Raw genomic sequence first — 18113 nt, forward strand, 5'->3', positions numbered from 1 at the left:
AATACCAAAAGGATGTAAGTGATTCGATATTCTATAAACTAACATGATAAAGTATGATAATTACAACTCGATGAAAATCATAAATTAGAAAATAATTTTGTATTTTATGAATTTTTGAGCATGCAATTTTTGTTTATAAATATAAATAGATTTCTTTTGCTATTTATTAATCTTTCACTCATTATTTTATATGTCAAATGCTAGTCAAATGTAATCTTTAACCTAGTTTTAGATGAAATTTAATAAATACCCTAAATTCATAAAATAAAATAAAAAACGGAGGAATATCTCAATAAGTGGAAAGAAGAGATTCTTAAAAAAGTTGTGCAACAAACCAATTATAAAATCCATGTGGAGTGGTATTAAAAAATGAAGGAGAGCAAAAAATTAAAATGAAAATATGCAAGGAAAAGTCAATTGGAGAAGCCACATGTAAGCATCTTATTCGAGTTGTGAGGACTACATTATATGTTTGATTGATTTCAGTTATCTAGATATTTTATAATAATTAGGGGTAATATGGTTAAATTATCATTTTATTTATGCTCCTTAAAGGGTATGTCAATTCAAACATGGACAAGTAAAACTGGACGAAGGAAATATCAATGTAACATGGTTTTTTGGTTATACAAAAATTCACTTATCTAAATAAGGGTAAATTTGAAGAAAAAAATAATGTGTTGATTATATATATATATACTAAATATAAAAATTAAAACTAACCATATAATATAGACCGGAGGAATAACTCAATAAGTAGCAAGAAGCGATTCTTTAAAAAATTGTGCAATAAACTAATTATAAAAATTCACGTGGATGGTATTAAAATTTTGAAGGAGAGCAAAAAATGAAAAATAAAGATATGCAAGGAAAAGTCAATTGCAAAAAAAAATAAAAAAATAAAAAAAAAATATATATATATAACTAAATAAAAAATTAAAACTAACCATATAATACGGACCCGAGGAATAACTCAATAAGTAGCAAGAAGTGATTCTTAAAAAAGTTGTGCAACAAACCAATTATAAAAATTCACGTGGACGGTATTAAAATTTTGAAGGAGAGCAAAAAATGAAAAATAAAGATATGTAAGGAAAAGTCAATTGGAAAAGCCACATGTAAGCTTCTTATTGGAATTGTGAGGATGTGAGGACTACAAAACTTCAATATCCTCACTTATATATAGTTATAATTATAACATCTCCCGGGAGAAAACATTTACAGCACGAAGTTCATCTTTGAGTTTATTACCCGATTTAGTTCATAATTGAATATAAACACCTTTTATATATTTTTATACAACGTCGATGCATTGTGTATAATGCTTTCCCAAGCATAATGTTGTATATTGGGCTATTGCTTTTTATTTTTCAAAAAAAAAAAAATCAAGTTTTTTACTTCTGAAAATACTGCAATTTAATTGGACTGAGCATAATTGGATGTAATTATACAGTTTTGACATTTTTATCTAATCATAATTATTTGGCCAGTATGAAATTGAGCATAATCGAGGGAGTATTTACACTCCTTAATTCTCAAGGAGCGAGAATTGTTGCGTGTTACTTTTTAATTTATTTATTTTTATCTTTTTATTTTAATTTATTTGCTTTTCAAATGATGTAAGTGTAATTACCCAGTTAGATTGATTTAAAAATAAGAATTTAATTATCAAAAATTAAAAGTTAGTATTTGACAAATATGTGCTTTTATGAATGATATTAAATTAAGTAATTATGATTGATACATATTGTTTCTTGAAAGAATAGTGATAAATAATCATATGTTTGTAACTAATATTATAAAAGATCATTAATATATATTTTTAAAATTAATAATATTTTAATTAATTGATATATAAATATTAAAAGCACATAATTTGTAAGAACATCATGAACTGGATGAGTGACAAAAAGATTAACATGAAAAAATAATCTATCCTAAGTGAAAAATGAACAACATGCAATATCAAATAACAAGTTAATAATACTAAAGAAAATGAAATCGAAAATGTAATGTAAATTCAAAATTCAAAATTCAAAAAACAAGTTTAACATAATACTCTTATGTCACATTTCAACATTAAAAAAATTACAAGTGAGGGATCATAACATAAAATAAGTTCCAAGATAACTTAAGTAAATATAATTCAAAAGAAAGAGAAAACATAAGTTTATAACCTCACTCAACAACGAAATTCTACTTTAATAACGTCACTCGTTATACGCTAAGTTTGTTAATGACTCATTCTTTTTAATATTAGGAGGTTTAGTTTACAAAACTGAAATTATAATGCAGTTATGCTAAATGAGAAGAAATATAAAATACGAGCAATTACATGAAAGGTCTTTTTATACTCACGGACTTCTTAAGGCAAGGGAGTTTAATTATCATCTTACCAACAAGTCATATTACCTGAAAAAGCCTTTTTCCTTTTGTTATATCGGTCTCTCAATTAATAGGAATAATAACAACTAGAAAAATACTTCAGTATCTCTCGCTCCGAAAACTATTATGTTGTACACTGTGGAATACAAAATCCTGATTGAAAAGAAATTAACCAACACTTCTAAATGAGCAATATCAACGGCACAAACCGAAGGGATGGTATAAAATTTATGTGGATAGTGTTTTAATGCGAAGAATCTTTAGGGAGGATCATGAGGTGTCTTCAGAAACTATAATTGTGATTAGATTACAGGCTTTCATAAATGCACCTATGCAACATCTCCTATTCAAGCTGAGCTCCTTGCACTAAGATAAGGTCTTGAGATATCTGGGTATAGAGAACTCCATCGAATTGAAAATAAAAATTGATTCAACTGAGATTATTAAATTGTTAAAACAAATTTACAGGACATATGATTGCAGGAATGCTTAAGGGGAAGATAACGGTGGTCAGACATAACTTCCAACGTAATATTGTGGCACATATACTAGCTAAGGAAGCTTCCAAGCAGTTCGAGTTGAACAAGACTATCCATTTTGTTATTCCTCCTGTTTTTGTTGCATCTAAACTAGTTGATGATCGTGAAGCGATGGTTTTTTTTTTTTCAATTATCTATCGAATAGCGTTTGTAATTATGCGAGCCAGTATGGTCAACCAAAATGTCCTAAGAGACATCAGTATGGACGGTAATATTTTGGAACAATATTAGTACTAATATAATTTTTTCAGTTTCTCAAAATAGAAGTATTGGTGAGTGGGGATGTACATAAGCCGGTTTAATTCGTTTTTTTTTTTCCAAATACCAAATCAAATCAATAGGTCGAGTTTTTAAATCAATAAACCAAATCAAACTAAAAACAACCGGGTTTTTCGACCTTAGGTTTTTTAGTTTTCTTGAATTTTTTTTTAAAAATTTCCTGTAAAATCTTCATACAAAACATATACTTGTGCATCAAATATATCTTAGTCGTAATAAGATACACCTATCTAAGGTGTTTGTTAAGAAAATAACACAAAATGAGACAAGACTGATGACATTACAAAAATATTTAACAAAAACGATAATGAAATTGCATAAAACAAATATTTTTATTTTTAACTTAGGGTGTGTTCGGTATGAAGGAAAACATTTTCTGGAAAATGTTTTCCAATTTTCTCATGTTCGTTTGGTCAAAAACATTTGGAAAAATTGAGGAAAATGACTTCCATAATAAATATAGGAACACAAGTTCACAAGTTCATTCCACCAACCACCCTACCAACACCCAACCCAACCCCAACCACTCCAAACCCCCCACCCACTACACCAATAATTTTTTTTTGGAAAAAAAGTTTTGACATTTGTTTTGGTTTTTTGAACCCCACTCCACCCCCCATCCCTCCAAAAAAAAAATTGAAAAAAAGTTGACAATTATAAAAATTGAATGTTTGCGTGGTTAAAAATTAAAAACTTTTGGAGGGGGTGTAGAAACCCGCAAAAGATAATAAAAAACTTCAAAAAAAAAAATGTTGGGGTGGGGGGGGGGGGGTGTGGTGTGTTGGTGTGGTACGGGTTCCACGCAAGGAGGGAGCGGAGTGATGTGGTCGTGTAGAAAATTCAGAAAAAAAATTAAAAACTTCAAAAAAAATGTTGTGGGGTGGGGGTAGGGTGCTCCGGGAGGGGTGGTGTATGGGTTACGAGAGTGGTTGGGGGTGGGGGTGCAAGAAATAAAAAAAATCAAAAATGGAGGGGGGCGTAGGGGTGCGTGGGTGGGAGTGGGGTGGGGGTGGCGGGTATGGGGTTGGATTCTGAGTTGGTGAGCGTTGGGGGTGGGGTGGGGGTGCAAAAAACAAAAAAAAAAAGCAAATGATTTTTTTTGGAGGGCGGTGGGTGGGTGGGAGTGGGGTGGGGGTGGCGGGTATGGGGTTGGATTCTGAGTTGGTGAGCGTTGGGGGTGGGGTGGGGGTGCAAAAAACAAAAAAAAAAAGCAAATGATTTTTTTTGGAGGGCGGTGGGTGGGTGGGAGTGGGGTGTGGGGTATGGGGTTGGGTTGGAGTTGGTGAGGCTTGGATGAGTATTTTCCGGAAAACGTTTTCTTTCAACCAAACGAACATGAAAAAATAAGTGGAAATTCACTTATTTTCTAGGAAAACATTTTCCTCCGTACCGAACACACCTTAATCATCCATATTTATGATGGAGGAGTCAGGCGCAACTTCAATCTGTATATACCAAAATCAATAATTACACGAAGGAGGACATAAACCGTAGCCTCGGTTACATAGTAAAGGTTGGCAAATTCCACCTTATTACTGAATTGTACGAAAGAGTTAGGTTGAGTAGTCCTTAGATGATTTATAATAACATTAAGGACTACTATTTACTGACAAGTTAAAATCAAGCTACAGTCAGATGTGTTGATTGACATTGATCAAAACAATGGTTCTTTTTGCATCTGAATCTGAAATTTGAAATTTCCTCACATTCCAACTTCATTGAAGCTCTAACTTTTGAAGGAAGAGAAAGAGCTTTGTTGAAGCTAAGTAAACTTTTGTATTCCTCTCCCATATTAACCAAGAGATTTGTCGTAGTATTCCCTTCTCTAAAAATGTGAGTGAATTTGAAGTTGGCCCCCATGCTGTTCATCCATAGCTGTTTGATCACATTGTCTAATTGCCAAGGAGGTGTCATTTTGCAATTGATCATATTGGCGATCAGAAGTGAATCTGATTCCACCACCACATTGTGAAGCCCCTTGTTATCGTATATAATAATGCCTTTCAAAATGGCTTTGGCGTCAGCCAAGTTATTGCTGCAATGCCTATAGAATTCTGCAAAAGCATAAATTATTTGGCCAGTCAATTTCAAAAAAATAAAAATAAAAAATAACTAGATTATTTGGCCAGTGTGATCTCTAATAATCCCACCTCCTCCTACTGAATCAAGATTGCTTTTACTATAGTCATCCACAATTCCACATTCAGTTTGAACCAATTAAAAAAAATATTGTTAATTAATAAGTCATGATTAAAATGACCATAATCTAAAAGTACTAAAATCATGCTAAAATAAATACGGCTAATGAGTATTAACTACATGACTAGTCATTAAAGAAAAAAATAAAATTAAGTTATATATTTTCACTGTCTAAACCAATACAAAACTAAGGAATAGATATCCAACATTATCGTCATTCCTAGTGTTGAATTAAATTTCTTTTGTTAACATTAGTACTGATTTGATTTCGATTTGAGTTTTATCTGAGTTACTAACATCTATGGGCTATAAAACTTATGTTAAAAGACAAAAACTGTGAAAAAGCTCAAAAAATTCTAAGTCCAAACTTGAAATAATATGTTAAAAGACAAAAACTATGAAAAAGTTCAAAAAATATTTATACATTACAATAAAAAAATTTAAAAATTGTATACATGTAATGCCAGATTAATTTGGTTCGTTCTGACTTTTTTAGTTAAAATCAAACCAAACCCATTATGATAGAGTTTTTGTTTTCAATACCAAACCACTAGTTGATCTTTTTTCTCATTTTGACTGGAGTTACTGTTTTGGTGCATTTTGTCAGTTGTCGTTGTACACCCTATTGGTGAGGGCCGATGCCAAATTTGATGACATTTTCTCCCTTTTTGTCCTAAAAGATTTGTTAGGATTTGAATCCCAAATCCGACCTTTGTAAGCAGGTTCCCAGGAAAGATTGGAGGGTCACAACTGGACCACTTAAATACCAACCTCCTTAGACAGAACCTACTTACGTCGTGATGTAAGCGAAGAATAAATAGCACACACAGATTTATAGTGGTTCACCCTCAATGTGAGAGCTACGTCCACGTTGCTGCTGCAGATCTTATTAAAGAAGAAATATTACAAGTGTTTACAACACTCAACCTCACAACCCCAATCCCAATTACACTCAAGAATTTTTACTAAAAATTCTCTCAAAGGCTTCTCTTACTTAAGCCTTTCACTAAAAGTATTTCTCTTAGATTTTTCTCTCTATGGGATGTGTTGTCTTCTTCAATTTTTGGTGTGTTTCCAAATGATAGAAACCTTTCCTATTTATAGGGATGAAATGAACCTATTGATGTCATTAGTGACTCAAGCAAACACTTCCAAATTTGCAAAGACAAAGAAGATATTTTCTTCCTCAAAACAAGGAAAGTGTTTTCTTCCTCAAAACAAGGGAAGTGTTTTCTTTTCTAAAATAAGGGGATGGACCCAACAAGATTGTTTTTAACATCAAATTATTTAAATTTAAGGGAAGCATAGAATCAAATTTCTGTTATTATAGACGATAATAGTAGGTGCTATTAAAAGTTGGTTGCAACGTATTGTGAATAATTTGATAATCAGATTTCATTGTTTGATCCGCAAATTTAAATACTACAACTTATTAGGAACCAAAATTTCTTGACTCGCTTAAATGGTTGATGTTTGTCGGTAATCAGCCTCAATTAATGCAACTTTGAATTTAATCATTGTTGCCAGTGGGGGCTCTCCACTCACACTTCAAGTTTCACAACCACTGCAAAATGTACTTGCAAAGACAGCAAGTCCTATTACAGCCAGATTGACAGAATTACTGAGTTAACTACAAACTGAACATCCAACATCACAAAGTCATGGACAACCAAAATTTCGAGTGTGTTTTAGATAAAGCATATGGTACTTCCTTGCTAGTTCTGTATCTATTCTATTACAATTGTTGGCATCCACTATAGTCAGTCACACCTCCAAGGAAATTTATATTCAGAATCACTCATTCGCTCTCGTCATGATGGCTGGAACTAGATCACAAGCAAGAACTGGAAGTATCTGTCATTTAGTACAACACATCATTTGACTGTGCGCAACTGCCAATCCAGAGCGCACACGACTAGCTCTCATAGTCCCCCTCAAAAAACTTGTTCTCTGAATAAAAGACAGCAATAACTTGATTTCCACCGAATTTTCTGCCATTCAACCCTTGTTGAGCTCTTGAAGCACTTTCCACATCAGCATACTCCAAAAACACCTAATAATGAGTACAACAAGCATACACATCAACAACCCGACAATACTATCAATATGAGTGTTTACACTGATGAAACATCATCAGCTGAAGAAAAAAAACAAGGCACTAGTTGGAATGCATTCTAATAATATTGGTGCATAATAATGCCAGGAGTGCATACTAACCTTTCCAACCCCTGGAGTTGGTTCACCATCGGGCCTCGGTCGTGGAATCACTAAATTCACCAAATTACCTGCGAAATAGGAAAAATGAAGATCACACATTCTAAAATAATGAATTTTTTTAAAGACTAGTGCACAAAGCATCCGGCGTTAGCAAGGTCCGGGGAAGGGCCGCACCCCAAGGGGCGTGGCGTAATTCTAAAATCATACAGTAGCAAATTAAGGTCACAAAGATCAAAGATCAAAGCAACAGAAAGGGGAGAAAAGAATATAGACTAATCAAAAAGAAGAAAGCTAAAAAAGCATTTGCTAAAAGGAGGAAAAAAGACATGATCAGTTTGTGTACATCTGAGAAAGCTGAAAGTACTAACCAAACTTTCCACATTCAGTTCTCATATCTTCCATTATATCTTCATAATCTTCATCGTCTTTCAGCTCATCGGCACTAACCACATGTGTTAGGCACAAGATTTTTGTAGGTAGTCCACCGGGTTGTAACATGAGTCGCTGTAAAAGTACATGAATGCATATAAGAAACAGGCCAGATGATCAGTTGACAATGTTTTACTTAATAAAAGGATATAACACATTGAAGGGGCTGAATATATTTGCTGGAAAGAGCATAGTAGTGTAGTGTAGGCTTTGATGTCAACAAATTGAAAAATATTCATTTTACCTGTATTGCTATTTGTTGTTGAACATGCATTAAAACACTCTCCTGCTCGGGTTTAGGCTCTAGAGTACCTTGGCTTGCACGCCTGACAGTAAGAGTTTTATCACCCATCTTAATGCCATTAAGAGCGGCACAAGCAATGTCTGTAACTGATACATCCTGGTAGACACAGAAGGCATAGCCTTTTGAGTTTCCAGTTTCTCTATCTTTGACCAGGTTAAAACCCTGGAGAGGACCAAATGACTCCAGCAACTCCCTAATCTGTGCTTCAGTGAAATAATAAGGAAGACCACCGACAAATATACGATCAGGACCCTCAAGCCCACCAGCAGAACCTGGTGATAATCCTACGGCAGCAAGGTTCAGGTTTGGATTTGGTTCGCTGGGACCAAGAGCGGCAGCCAGGGAAGGATTATAGTCAGTTGGTCTTCTAATCTTAACCGCTGTTCCCTAAGGACCAAATAGACAACATATATCCACATGAGTATAGTCCCATATCGAGTAAATATAATTTAAGTTTATTTTCAAAATACCAAAACAAACACATCATGTTTATAACAGAATGAACCAAACTCTAAGTAAAATAAGGCTAGCAGTGAAAGTGGACACAAGATGTACAAAAGAGATGCAAGACTTGAAAGACACCACCATTCAATACATGCAGCCTCATTGGAAACGGCTTAAGACAAACTCCTATATATTACAAAAAGCAGTCTACAGATAAAAGAAGGCCTCCCTGTTACATTATGTCGCAGTTCTGAAACTTTCATAATACACATTGACCCATAAAATTGAAAAGAAGCTTCTGCGGTTACCTCAAAGATGATGCCGTCTAAGGCCATAGCATTACTAGCTTCCTCCACAGATCTCATCTCAACAAAAGCAAACTTCTTCTCATAATTTATATAAACATTAACGACAGCATCTCCTGCAAAACACAGTGAAATGTTTAAGCACTCAATCACAACTGCTGCAAAGATGTAATAATACATTAAATAACAGAATTTCACTAACCTGGACCAGCAGTGTTCCCACTAATTGCAGACATCACGTGATTAAAGTAGGTTGCCACAGACTGCAAATTACCACAGATATCAGAAGAAACGAACAAGACAAATAGAAGCACCACGACGACTGACCACCCTTAATCAAGAATCAGGATAACAAGTTGTGAATCATCGATTAGTTATAGATGGATAAGTTGTCTCAGAAATCATTGATTCTCTTAAAAGTTAATTACATCAAAACAAATACCAAGTTATCAGAACAGTAATTAACTCTTAAGATCCACTGGAAATTAAGGACTCGCGTTAAAAAATAAGGAAACTGCACCAGTGTGGTGCTTCAAAATATACAATCTGCAAAGGCTAAAGAAATTTGAGAGCTATGAGATGATCCCTCTCCAGCCCTTTATATCCCCGATGGAAGCCTTAATGAAAATCTTTATTACAGTGCGCACTACCGAATTTAGAAAACATATACAATAACCAGGAAACGATATAAAAAAAGGAGCTGTAACTTGAGATGTGTTTGGAACGCAACCTAATCTTTCCAAAAGCAAGGCCTGGAAGAAGAGGTTCACAATGTTTAACCCTCATTCTCCCTCTAATCCACCAGATTATTACCAACTTGAAAACCTGAAAACAAATGTGATCTGGGAGCTTGACATTTTTGCAATAAAGAGAATGGATTCATTTCATATGAGACTATCACAAAGGGGATGGATGAAAGTTGAAGGCAGATCAAGGGAAACAAATCATGGAAATCCCCAAGCTGTCCAAGCTTTTGTGGTTGAAACACCTCGTCTACTTGTCGAGAGGTCGTCTATGGAAGTTCAAAATTTCTTGACAAATTGGTACTCATGCAGAGCCAATTAGCCTCTATAAACAAGCAGTGACCATGATTTAGAGAATACCAAATAAAGAATGATTCCTTTAGACTTTTAATAGGTAGACTCATAAAGAAATAAATAATACAGGGACCAAATGAGTCCAAATCCAACCACTTGTAAGAGTGAAGTAAATCCAAGTATCCACACTGCAATAGAATGAAGAAGATTACCTGCTCATTTGCACTTGGAGGAAGTCCACCAACGTAAACTCGGCGTGCATGTCTAGTTGCCTGAGAACTAAGCACCATTAGAAAGTTCATAAAATAACCTAATCAGGTTCCATGAGAATACCTCCACTTTAGACATAAAAATTAAAAAAAGGATTTCACAAATTTCAGTCAGTTAACATGCGAACGAAAAAATCCTGCGACAGCTGAAGCAAAAAAAAAAAAAAGTGCCCCAACATCATCCACAAGTAAGACGTCACCAGCCTGGCATGTCACCAGTAGTAATCAAAGCATCCGATTGAAATGGTGGGAATTATACTCATAATATCTAATAAAACGAAGATGATAAGGAGAAGAAACGAAGATGATAAGGAGAAGAATATGACCTGCTGAGTCATTGCCTGGAATGGCATAACAGGAAGAGCTCCTAGCTGCTACAAACAAATAAAGTTAATAATTCAAAGACTCAAAATAAACAACTCAGAACAAGAGAGGTAGAATACCTGTCCAGATGCCAATGGGAACATGTTAGGAAGTATTCCAGGAATGACTGGGGCGGTGCTGGGAAGTTGGCCTGAAAAATCAACTCACATGGATAAAAATGAGAATAGTTTTCTTAGTTCATTGGTAAGGGCGATCTAACAAACAATCTCTGTTTTAACAGATTGCAGATAAGATAAAAAAAAAAATTCATCCTCCAACTGTATGAATCTTAGCAAGTATTACAAAAATAATGCTCAACGTATTCAGGTAACTGAAAAAAATACTTGAAAAGCTACCAAACAGGAAATTCCTGGTTGAAGATGAACGAGACCTTTTATTGTCTTCCTTGAACATAAAAGCTAGAGTGGTTGGCTCACGCCCATTGTCAGCACAGTGGGACTACTAGCCCAACATTGCCTTCTTAGTTCATTAGATATGACATACAAAAAAAAAGAAACACCACCAAAGACAACAAAAAAGCAAGATACTCTCAGTCCCAGAATTATTTTACCAAGTAAACAAGTGAAATAAAATGTCAATAGTCAATCTAGTAACAAGGACTCATTATCGGTCTTGGTGCAAATTAAAGAACCAAAGACGCTTACCGAAATGAAACCATGCACTTTGATAAGAACTTTCCACACTACGTTCAAAGAGAAAATGGGTAACAGTTACCAAAAATATTTGAAAATATTAAATAAAAGATGAGCATTTACCAGCAACACCAGGAACAACAGGTAATAGAGCAGATGCAGGAGGTGCCATGTCAAAGCCACTGATCCTTTTGCTGCAATTGTGCATAACAATATTAAGAATGTATTAAAAAAAGTGGTATCACAAAAACTATAAAAAAAAAAGCCTCGATCAAGAGTAAAATATTGCACAAGAAATGAGAGACTAATATATCTGATTAACAATCTACACACATCAATACTAGTGTCGTCCTCTACGAGTAAGAGATAATTTTGCAGCTCAGTCCAAGCTCCAGGCTATTTAACTGTTCCTTTGACCAGTAAATATCAGAACTATTCTCCAGGAAATTTCACAAACTAGCTGCGGGAAGTAGAATAACTCATAGTTGAATTCAAGACTAGACAGAAAATTACTTTTCAATATGCACCGAGAAATTCCTTGACAAAGTTCAATTACCCACCCATCAACTTTTTGTTCATCAATATCTCTTTTTTAGAAGAGAGATTATATATATGCATGATCTCTAGTGGTAGTGAAACCACCCAACCTCAAACTCTTTCTTCTGGTCATAGTTGACCCCCCGGCAACAGTTATAGTTCGTACTCCAAGATCAAATCCCTCCCAGGAACACAAAAAGAAAGATGCGCAGCAATAAGAAGTTCAAAACAACTTTTTATGCAAAGATATGAAATAAATAGATGAAGTGGGAATACCACAGCTAAAAGTGGGTTAGAGTACAGATCCCAAAGAGCTACAGATATCGGATGAGAGTGCAATGTGACACTTCACTCTTATTGGTCATTACAATTGAAATCAACAGTCCTCTTTACCTTTCATGAAATAAAAAATCAAAATCAAGTCAAGGAACAGCAATGAACTGGAAACACATAAGGCAACACACAATGATTTCGAAGGTAGTAGGATGATAAGGGAGTATAGCATATCAATGATAGTTGGTCAGAGTATTCAAGAAAACATAAAAAAAGTTTTGAAAAAAAGGTCCTGTTGAATCTATCATGTAACCCCTTAGTAGAGGTTTTATAAGTGATTACAGTGTCAGATGACTCTAGTGATCCATTGCAAAAATCATGGTAAAGATATATGTGGAACATTCCATGCGTTTATCGGGAGAACAAAGGGAAGGTTTACATACATTCCCCAAACTGTTAAACAAATCATTCGATCTTTTCCTTTCCCTTGGCTCTCCACAGTAGTACAAATTAAATCAATGTCGAGGTTCCAGTGTTAATCTTGGGAAATCATACCATACAGAATTTGCAGGACAAGACATGAAAAGAAATAATACTGATTTTTTTAAGAAAAAGGAAAATATATTTTCATCAAAAGATAAGCCCTAGGTATCAATCTGACTTCCTCCATAAAACCATTGGCGAAATAGTTGTTAAAAAGAACAATCTTCACCAAAAGGACTCCCGAAAAAAAGAAAAAAAAGAAAATTATGTAAGGGGCAATCTACCTTTTGGAGCGTGAACGAGACCGGGAGCGAGATCGTGATGTTGATCTATGCCCAGATCTTCCCCTTGAGTGAGATCTGTGTCCATGCCTTTCCTCTCTATCTCTGTCATAGGATTTAGACCCGTGTCTATGTCTTTCCTCTCTCTCCCTGTCATAAGATTTTGACCTATGTATGTGCCTCCCATCTCTATCTCTGTCATAATCTTTGTGCCTGCAAAGAACAATAACGTAATAAATCAATTGGACAGAAAGAATACATCAATTTCTCTCCAAACAGAAACTAAATGAAAAGGAATAGTCTCAAAGAACCAACAATAAAATTATTTTGTTTGAATTTTGAAGTCTTTGTCATTGACATTTTGATTACAGTGGTTATAATGTACATGCTCCTGTAAAATCTCCGTCAGCAGTCCTATCCAAGGGAATGCAACTCTCACCAATTAAAGGAATAGGAAAATATATACCCAGATCCTTAGGATAAATTAAGAAAAAACAACTACACTAACAATATCAAAAGAGAAAAAACTTAAATACCTGTCGTCATCCCGATTTCTATGATGATAATTGTCAACATCATCATCTCTATCTCTGGTCCTCCGCCTCTCACTCCGATCTCGATGGTGACGATCACGATCCTTTTCCCGATCCTTATCTCTATCCTTCCCTTTCTCCCTCTCCTTATCCTTGCTTCTTGAAGATTCCTTTTCATCCTCATAGTCATAGGAGCTATACTGAAAGGAGTAAAACATTGGGAAATTTTAGCAAAGACAGAAGAAGTACAATGGAGCAAAATACCAACAGGTTATGAGTAAAGGAAATCATTTTTTTGTTTCTTGTGATAAGTTAAAGGAAACCACATTCTCTAAGCATCCAGCTAACCATCTTTCTCACTCTCTCCAGGCCACCTAAAAGAAAGACAATTACACCAAAAGAGAACAACCACAATAGAAGTTAATACATGCTTATGAAATCCTAGCAGAACCAAGACGACTCCAAAAACAAAATGATAGAAGCGGACTATATATCTTCCAAGACAAATCCAATTCTTCGTCTCCAAGAACCTAAGTCAGTTCTACTTTATTCCAAAGCACTAAACTTCCTTGATTATAGGCATAATTAAAACTTAAACATGCAGCACTCACTTGATTTTTAAGATTTTATAAACCTAAATACATTTCAAATATTTAACAGGTACAAGGATACTAGCCTCACAGATTTTCCTTTTTTTTTTTGTAAAGGTACTAGTCTCACAGAATTTAGATGGTAAAATCTCTTCATTTGCTTCATCTTCAACATGCTCAACCTCAAGTCCAAGTACAAACAGTACAAGGATGTTAATCCTTATTCCACAAGGACAAGCTTAATATGAAATGTTTAAATATCTGTATTTAGAAAAGCTTGCGGTCTAGATGGTATCCCAGTAAAGGTTTGGAAGGGTCTTGGAGAATTTGGAGTAAGACAGCTTACCAACCTATTTAATGCTATGCTAAGAAGCTGTGTTACTTGAATTCCTCAAAAATGTCGCTGGGTGCGTGTCGGATCCTCCAAAGTAGTGCATTTCTGGAGGATGCAACATAGGCATGACATTTCTTTTTTCAACGAAATTTTATAGGCAATATAATCCATGTACTAGGTGCATGTCGAATCCTAAAAAATGTAGCTGTGTGCATGTCGGATCCTCCAAAACAGAAAAAGGAACTCTTTTTTTTTCCCTATTAAAAGATTTCAGCTAATCCCATCTAAGGTACGATTATAGTCTGTGAGTTCAATATAATTCATGTTCGTAAGCATGTGATTACATTAGGGACGAATTGATTAAGCTGGATTTAGGAAACTCTTAAGAAAGATTAGGATCCATTTTATTGTTTTTCTTTATCAAGAGGATCCATATTATTGTCTCATTGGCAAGTCAAAGCTAATAATGTTGTACCGATAAAATCTTGAATCTTCAACAATTTTATAATACAATCTAAATTGGGAAGTTATAGTAAGAAAGATGAGTTGATGCTTGCAATGGTTGTACCAACTACAATTGGTGTAGTTCACAACTGTCTACAAAAAAAAAAAATGGACCATTTCTGTTGGGAAGTTTCATCAAATGTACTCGAACCCCTTTAGTTTCTTTAATCACGCAATTACCTCAATTCTCATTGTAATAGTTTCTTTTAGATCCCATAAGCTACTAGGGCTTCTTCCTTATATTCTACTAATGTAATCATATTGGGTTTTTATCAGTGAAATTATCCGACATTTCCTTAGCTTAGCTTAGCATTAGGTGAAGCATTCTTCTTCATTTAGCTAGTGTTCACTCAAATTTCAAATTGCAACACTTTATCAGTTAACAACCATTGAGAGCACCTTGTTTGGATGGTTGTTACCTGTTGTATTGTTAGTTTAAATACAATGTTTGTTTTGATTGTTACTTATATTGTTAAATCCATCATTACGTAACGACGAAAAGTCCCATTTTATGTAACGACCGATTTGGTGTAATCGCGTCGTTACCTTATTATTTTTTTCTCATTTAATCTTTGTTTATTATCTAATAACCATATTTTATCATTTACCGTACCTTTTTATGATAGCTCTACTCCGTAACCTACTTTTCTTGTAGGTTTATACTTCAAATTGCTTATGTCTGACATTATGTAAGGACGGGATGTAAGGACGGGAAACAATACAATCTATCCAAACACTGTAATCATCAAACAATACAGTACAATACAATACAACACAATATGATATAATACGATACATTATAGACAATATGTAACAACCATCCAAACAAGTTGGTCATTCGAGTAACTCACAAAATAAATCAGAAGTTCCCCTGAAGAGTTTAGCCAGATGTAAATTACATCTGAATTAAAACAAAATTGAACATCCATAGCAATGTAAAACCAACAACAAAGTTTCATTCATACCTTAGAACCCGATCTTCTTTTTCTGGAATTTTTTTCTTCATCTCGGTCATCCATACCACCTATTTCATTCTCAAAACCACTATGAGCGGGAGTAACTTGAGTTAGCCTGTTTTCACTAGGATCCATTGATTACTTAAAAGCAAAAATACCTGAGATGAACTAAAAGGAATTAGGACTGCGAACTAAATCAGAAGTAAAGCAGAAAGCTAGACATACGCTGCAATTTGCATAGTAAGAGGCTAGGGGTTCATCTGAATCCCCTTCGTTGGAAAATTACACTGTGTATATAGGGTTAAATTCCTTTTAAATGTATATATATTAAATTTTGAATCACCTTGACACAAGCCAAAAGCTTAGTTCAGTCGTAAAGGGGGTTCAAATTCTCTTTGAGGACACAAGTTCAATTCCCAACAACAACATACCCTGGTGGGGTCTTGCAGACCTTGCCCCTACCTTGTAAAAGGTACAAGTTCAATTCCCACTGACTACAACTGTTGAACTTTTTAGCTTTAGGTGTAAGAAAATTGAACCCCTTGATAAAAATCCTACAAGACAAAATTATGATGATGTTTCTAAAGCATTATAAATCATGAATGCATATAATTTGAGAACATCCTACTCAAAAAAAAAAAAAAAAAAAAAAACAGACGATGTTTTCCAATAATTAGAGGTCAGTTCAGGATTATGAAGAGTTAGAGAGCAGCTGATATTCATAAGAAAGGAGAAAACTAAAGATGCATAGAGAATGGAACAAACCGGTGGCTTCAGGCAGACGGAAAACTGGTCGCCCAGTTGCTAGGGCTCGTAAGGGTTCTTAGGAGAAACAAAAGAAACCGGGAAAGGAAAAGTACTTGTCTATGTTAGGTTTGCCCCAATTTGTAATCTTATTTACTTGTAACATAATTCTGTTTTAATTGGAAAAGGTTTTCATATATCGTTTGGGTCGGGTTCAAATCAAAACTACATTAATTTAATTGGTTTTTAATCATTAAAACCAAACCAAATAGTATGACACTTACCAGAGGGTCTGCTCAGATGGCAAGTGTCCTTCACTTTCGAGCCGAAGGTTACGAGTTCGAGTCATCAAGGAGCTCCTGGGGGAGGGGTTAAAAAAAAATATAGTATGACACTAGTAAACTATGCCCGGGGGCCAACATGATTAATTTAGTTACTCACTTTAGTTAGTTTTTATGGTTTGTATTCTCCATAATTATTTATTTTCCTCTTATTTTTCCCCTTAATTTCTCAATTGTTATTAAAATTTATCTTATTTTGGTTATGTCCGCCTCTTTTTATATTTAGTAAGTTGACAATTCAAATATCCTACATGTCAAGTTTATAATCATAAGATTCAAAGGATATTTTATTATATTATACACATTTTTAATTTAGAACCACAAGATTTGAAAGTCCATCTTTATTTCTTAAACTCCGTGTCTAGACACTTAAATTGAGACAGAGGGAGTATATGCTAAATGAAGGAAATGAAAGGATAATTAAGACACTGCGGACTCGTGGGAACTTAAAAAGTAAACACACAAGAGGTAGAACTAATGTTCAACTTCTGAAATGTACACATGCTAGTCCCTTCTCAGAGTACAATTTCAGCTGCTTTTTGTACAATTTATTGTTGCTGTGTTCGTCCACCTTAAAAAAATGGTTGATTAAAGTGTATAAGTTATGTAACTTTTAGTACAAACATTCATTGCGTATATAATTTATAAAGCTTTTGGTACAAGTACTTGATACTGTGTTGGTCCTCCTTTGGCACTTATATATGATAGAAAAGAAATATCCATGGATTTGTTGTTTTCGGCTTGGTCCGACTCATCAGATTTTAAGAAATTTAATGATATTTTTCTTTTATTTTTTTCCGGGACTAGAAAAACTTTTTCATCCTTTTCCAACTTACTAGCTTCTATTTATATGACACGTTAAAATTGTTTAATAACATAAAGACGATAAAGCGCAAGAAGATAGAATTTCAATAATTATGGGCTGGTGTATTTTTCAATTATTATAGAGATGATGGAATATTTTTACTATATTAGAAGTAAAAATAGTAAAAATATTTTCGTCGTCTACACCTCCAACTCATGTAAAAAAAAAAAAGTGAACCTCATACTAAAAAAATCAACCAATATAAAATAATAATAAAAAAGTGAACCCCATGTTAAAAAAATCAAGCAA

At 34.2% G+C, this 18113-nt stretch overlaps 1 protein-coding gene across 6 annotated transcripts; it reads right to left on the reverse strand.

The window, feature by feature from the left end:
- Positions 1-6895: 6895 nt before the first annotated feature.
- LOC132616505 (splicing factor U2af large subunit B-like) lies at positions 6896-16831 on the reverse strand. 6 transcript variants are annotated; one of them, XM_060330942.1, is made up of 15 exons: positions 16680-16816; positions 16346-16468; positions 15924-16072; positions 13534-13730; positions 13001-13210; positions 11547-11617; positions 10851-10921; positions 10734-10778; positions 10351-10410; positions 9304-9364; positions 9105-9217; positions 8293-8739; positions 7988-8123; positions 7620-7687; positions 6896-7455 (listed from the first exon to the last, which is right to left on the reverse strand). In XM_060330942.1, the coding sequence occupies exons 3-15, from the start codon at positions 16047-16049 to the stop codon at positions 7318-7320; spliced, it is 1743 nt and encodes a 580-aa protein (XP_060186925.1). In that variant the 5' UTR covers positions 16050-16072; positions 16346-16468; positions 16680-16816; the 3' UTR covers positions 6896-7317. The 6 variants fall into 6 exon arrangements, with proteins under 6 accessions (XP_060186925.1, XP_060186924.1, XP_060186923.1 ...); XM_060330941.1 differs by having other exon boundaries at positions 16258-16468; XM_060330940.1 differs by lacking the exon at positions 16346-16468 and having other exon boundaries at positions 16680-16831.
- Positions 16832-18113: the final 1282 nt, after the last annotated feature.

Source organism: Lycium barbarum, chromosome 11 (assembly GCF_019175385.1).
Source record: "Lycium barbarum isolate Lr01 chromosome 11, ASM1917538v2, whole genome shotgun sequence".
In the NCBI taxonomy this organism is placed as follows: Eukaryota; Viridiplantae; Streptophyta; class Magnoliopsida; order Solanales; family Solanaceae; genus Lycium; species Lycium barbarum.

Coding starts and splice junctions, on each gene's coding strand:
- LOC132616505 (XM_060330940.1), bottom strand. CDS start 16,049: ATGGATCCTAGTGAAAACAGGCTAACTCAAGTTACTCCCGCTCATAGT. Junction 13,731..15,923: donor AAAGAAGATCGGGTTCTAAG/GTATGAATGAAA, acceptor TACTCCTTTCAG/TATAGCTCCTATGACTATGA. Junction 11,618..13,000: donor TCTCGTTCACGCTCCAAAAG/GTAGATTGCCCC, acceptor GCACAATTGCAG/CAAAAGGATCAGTGGCTTTG.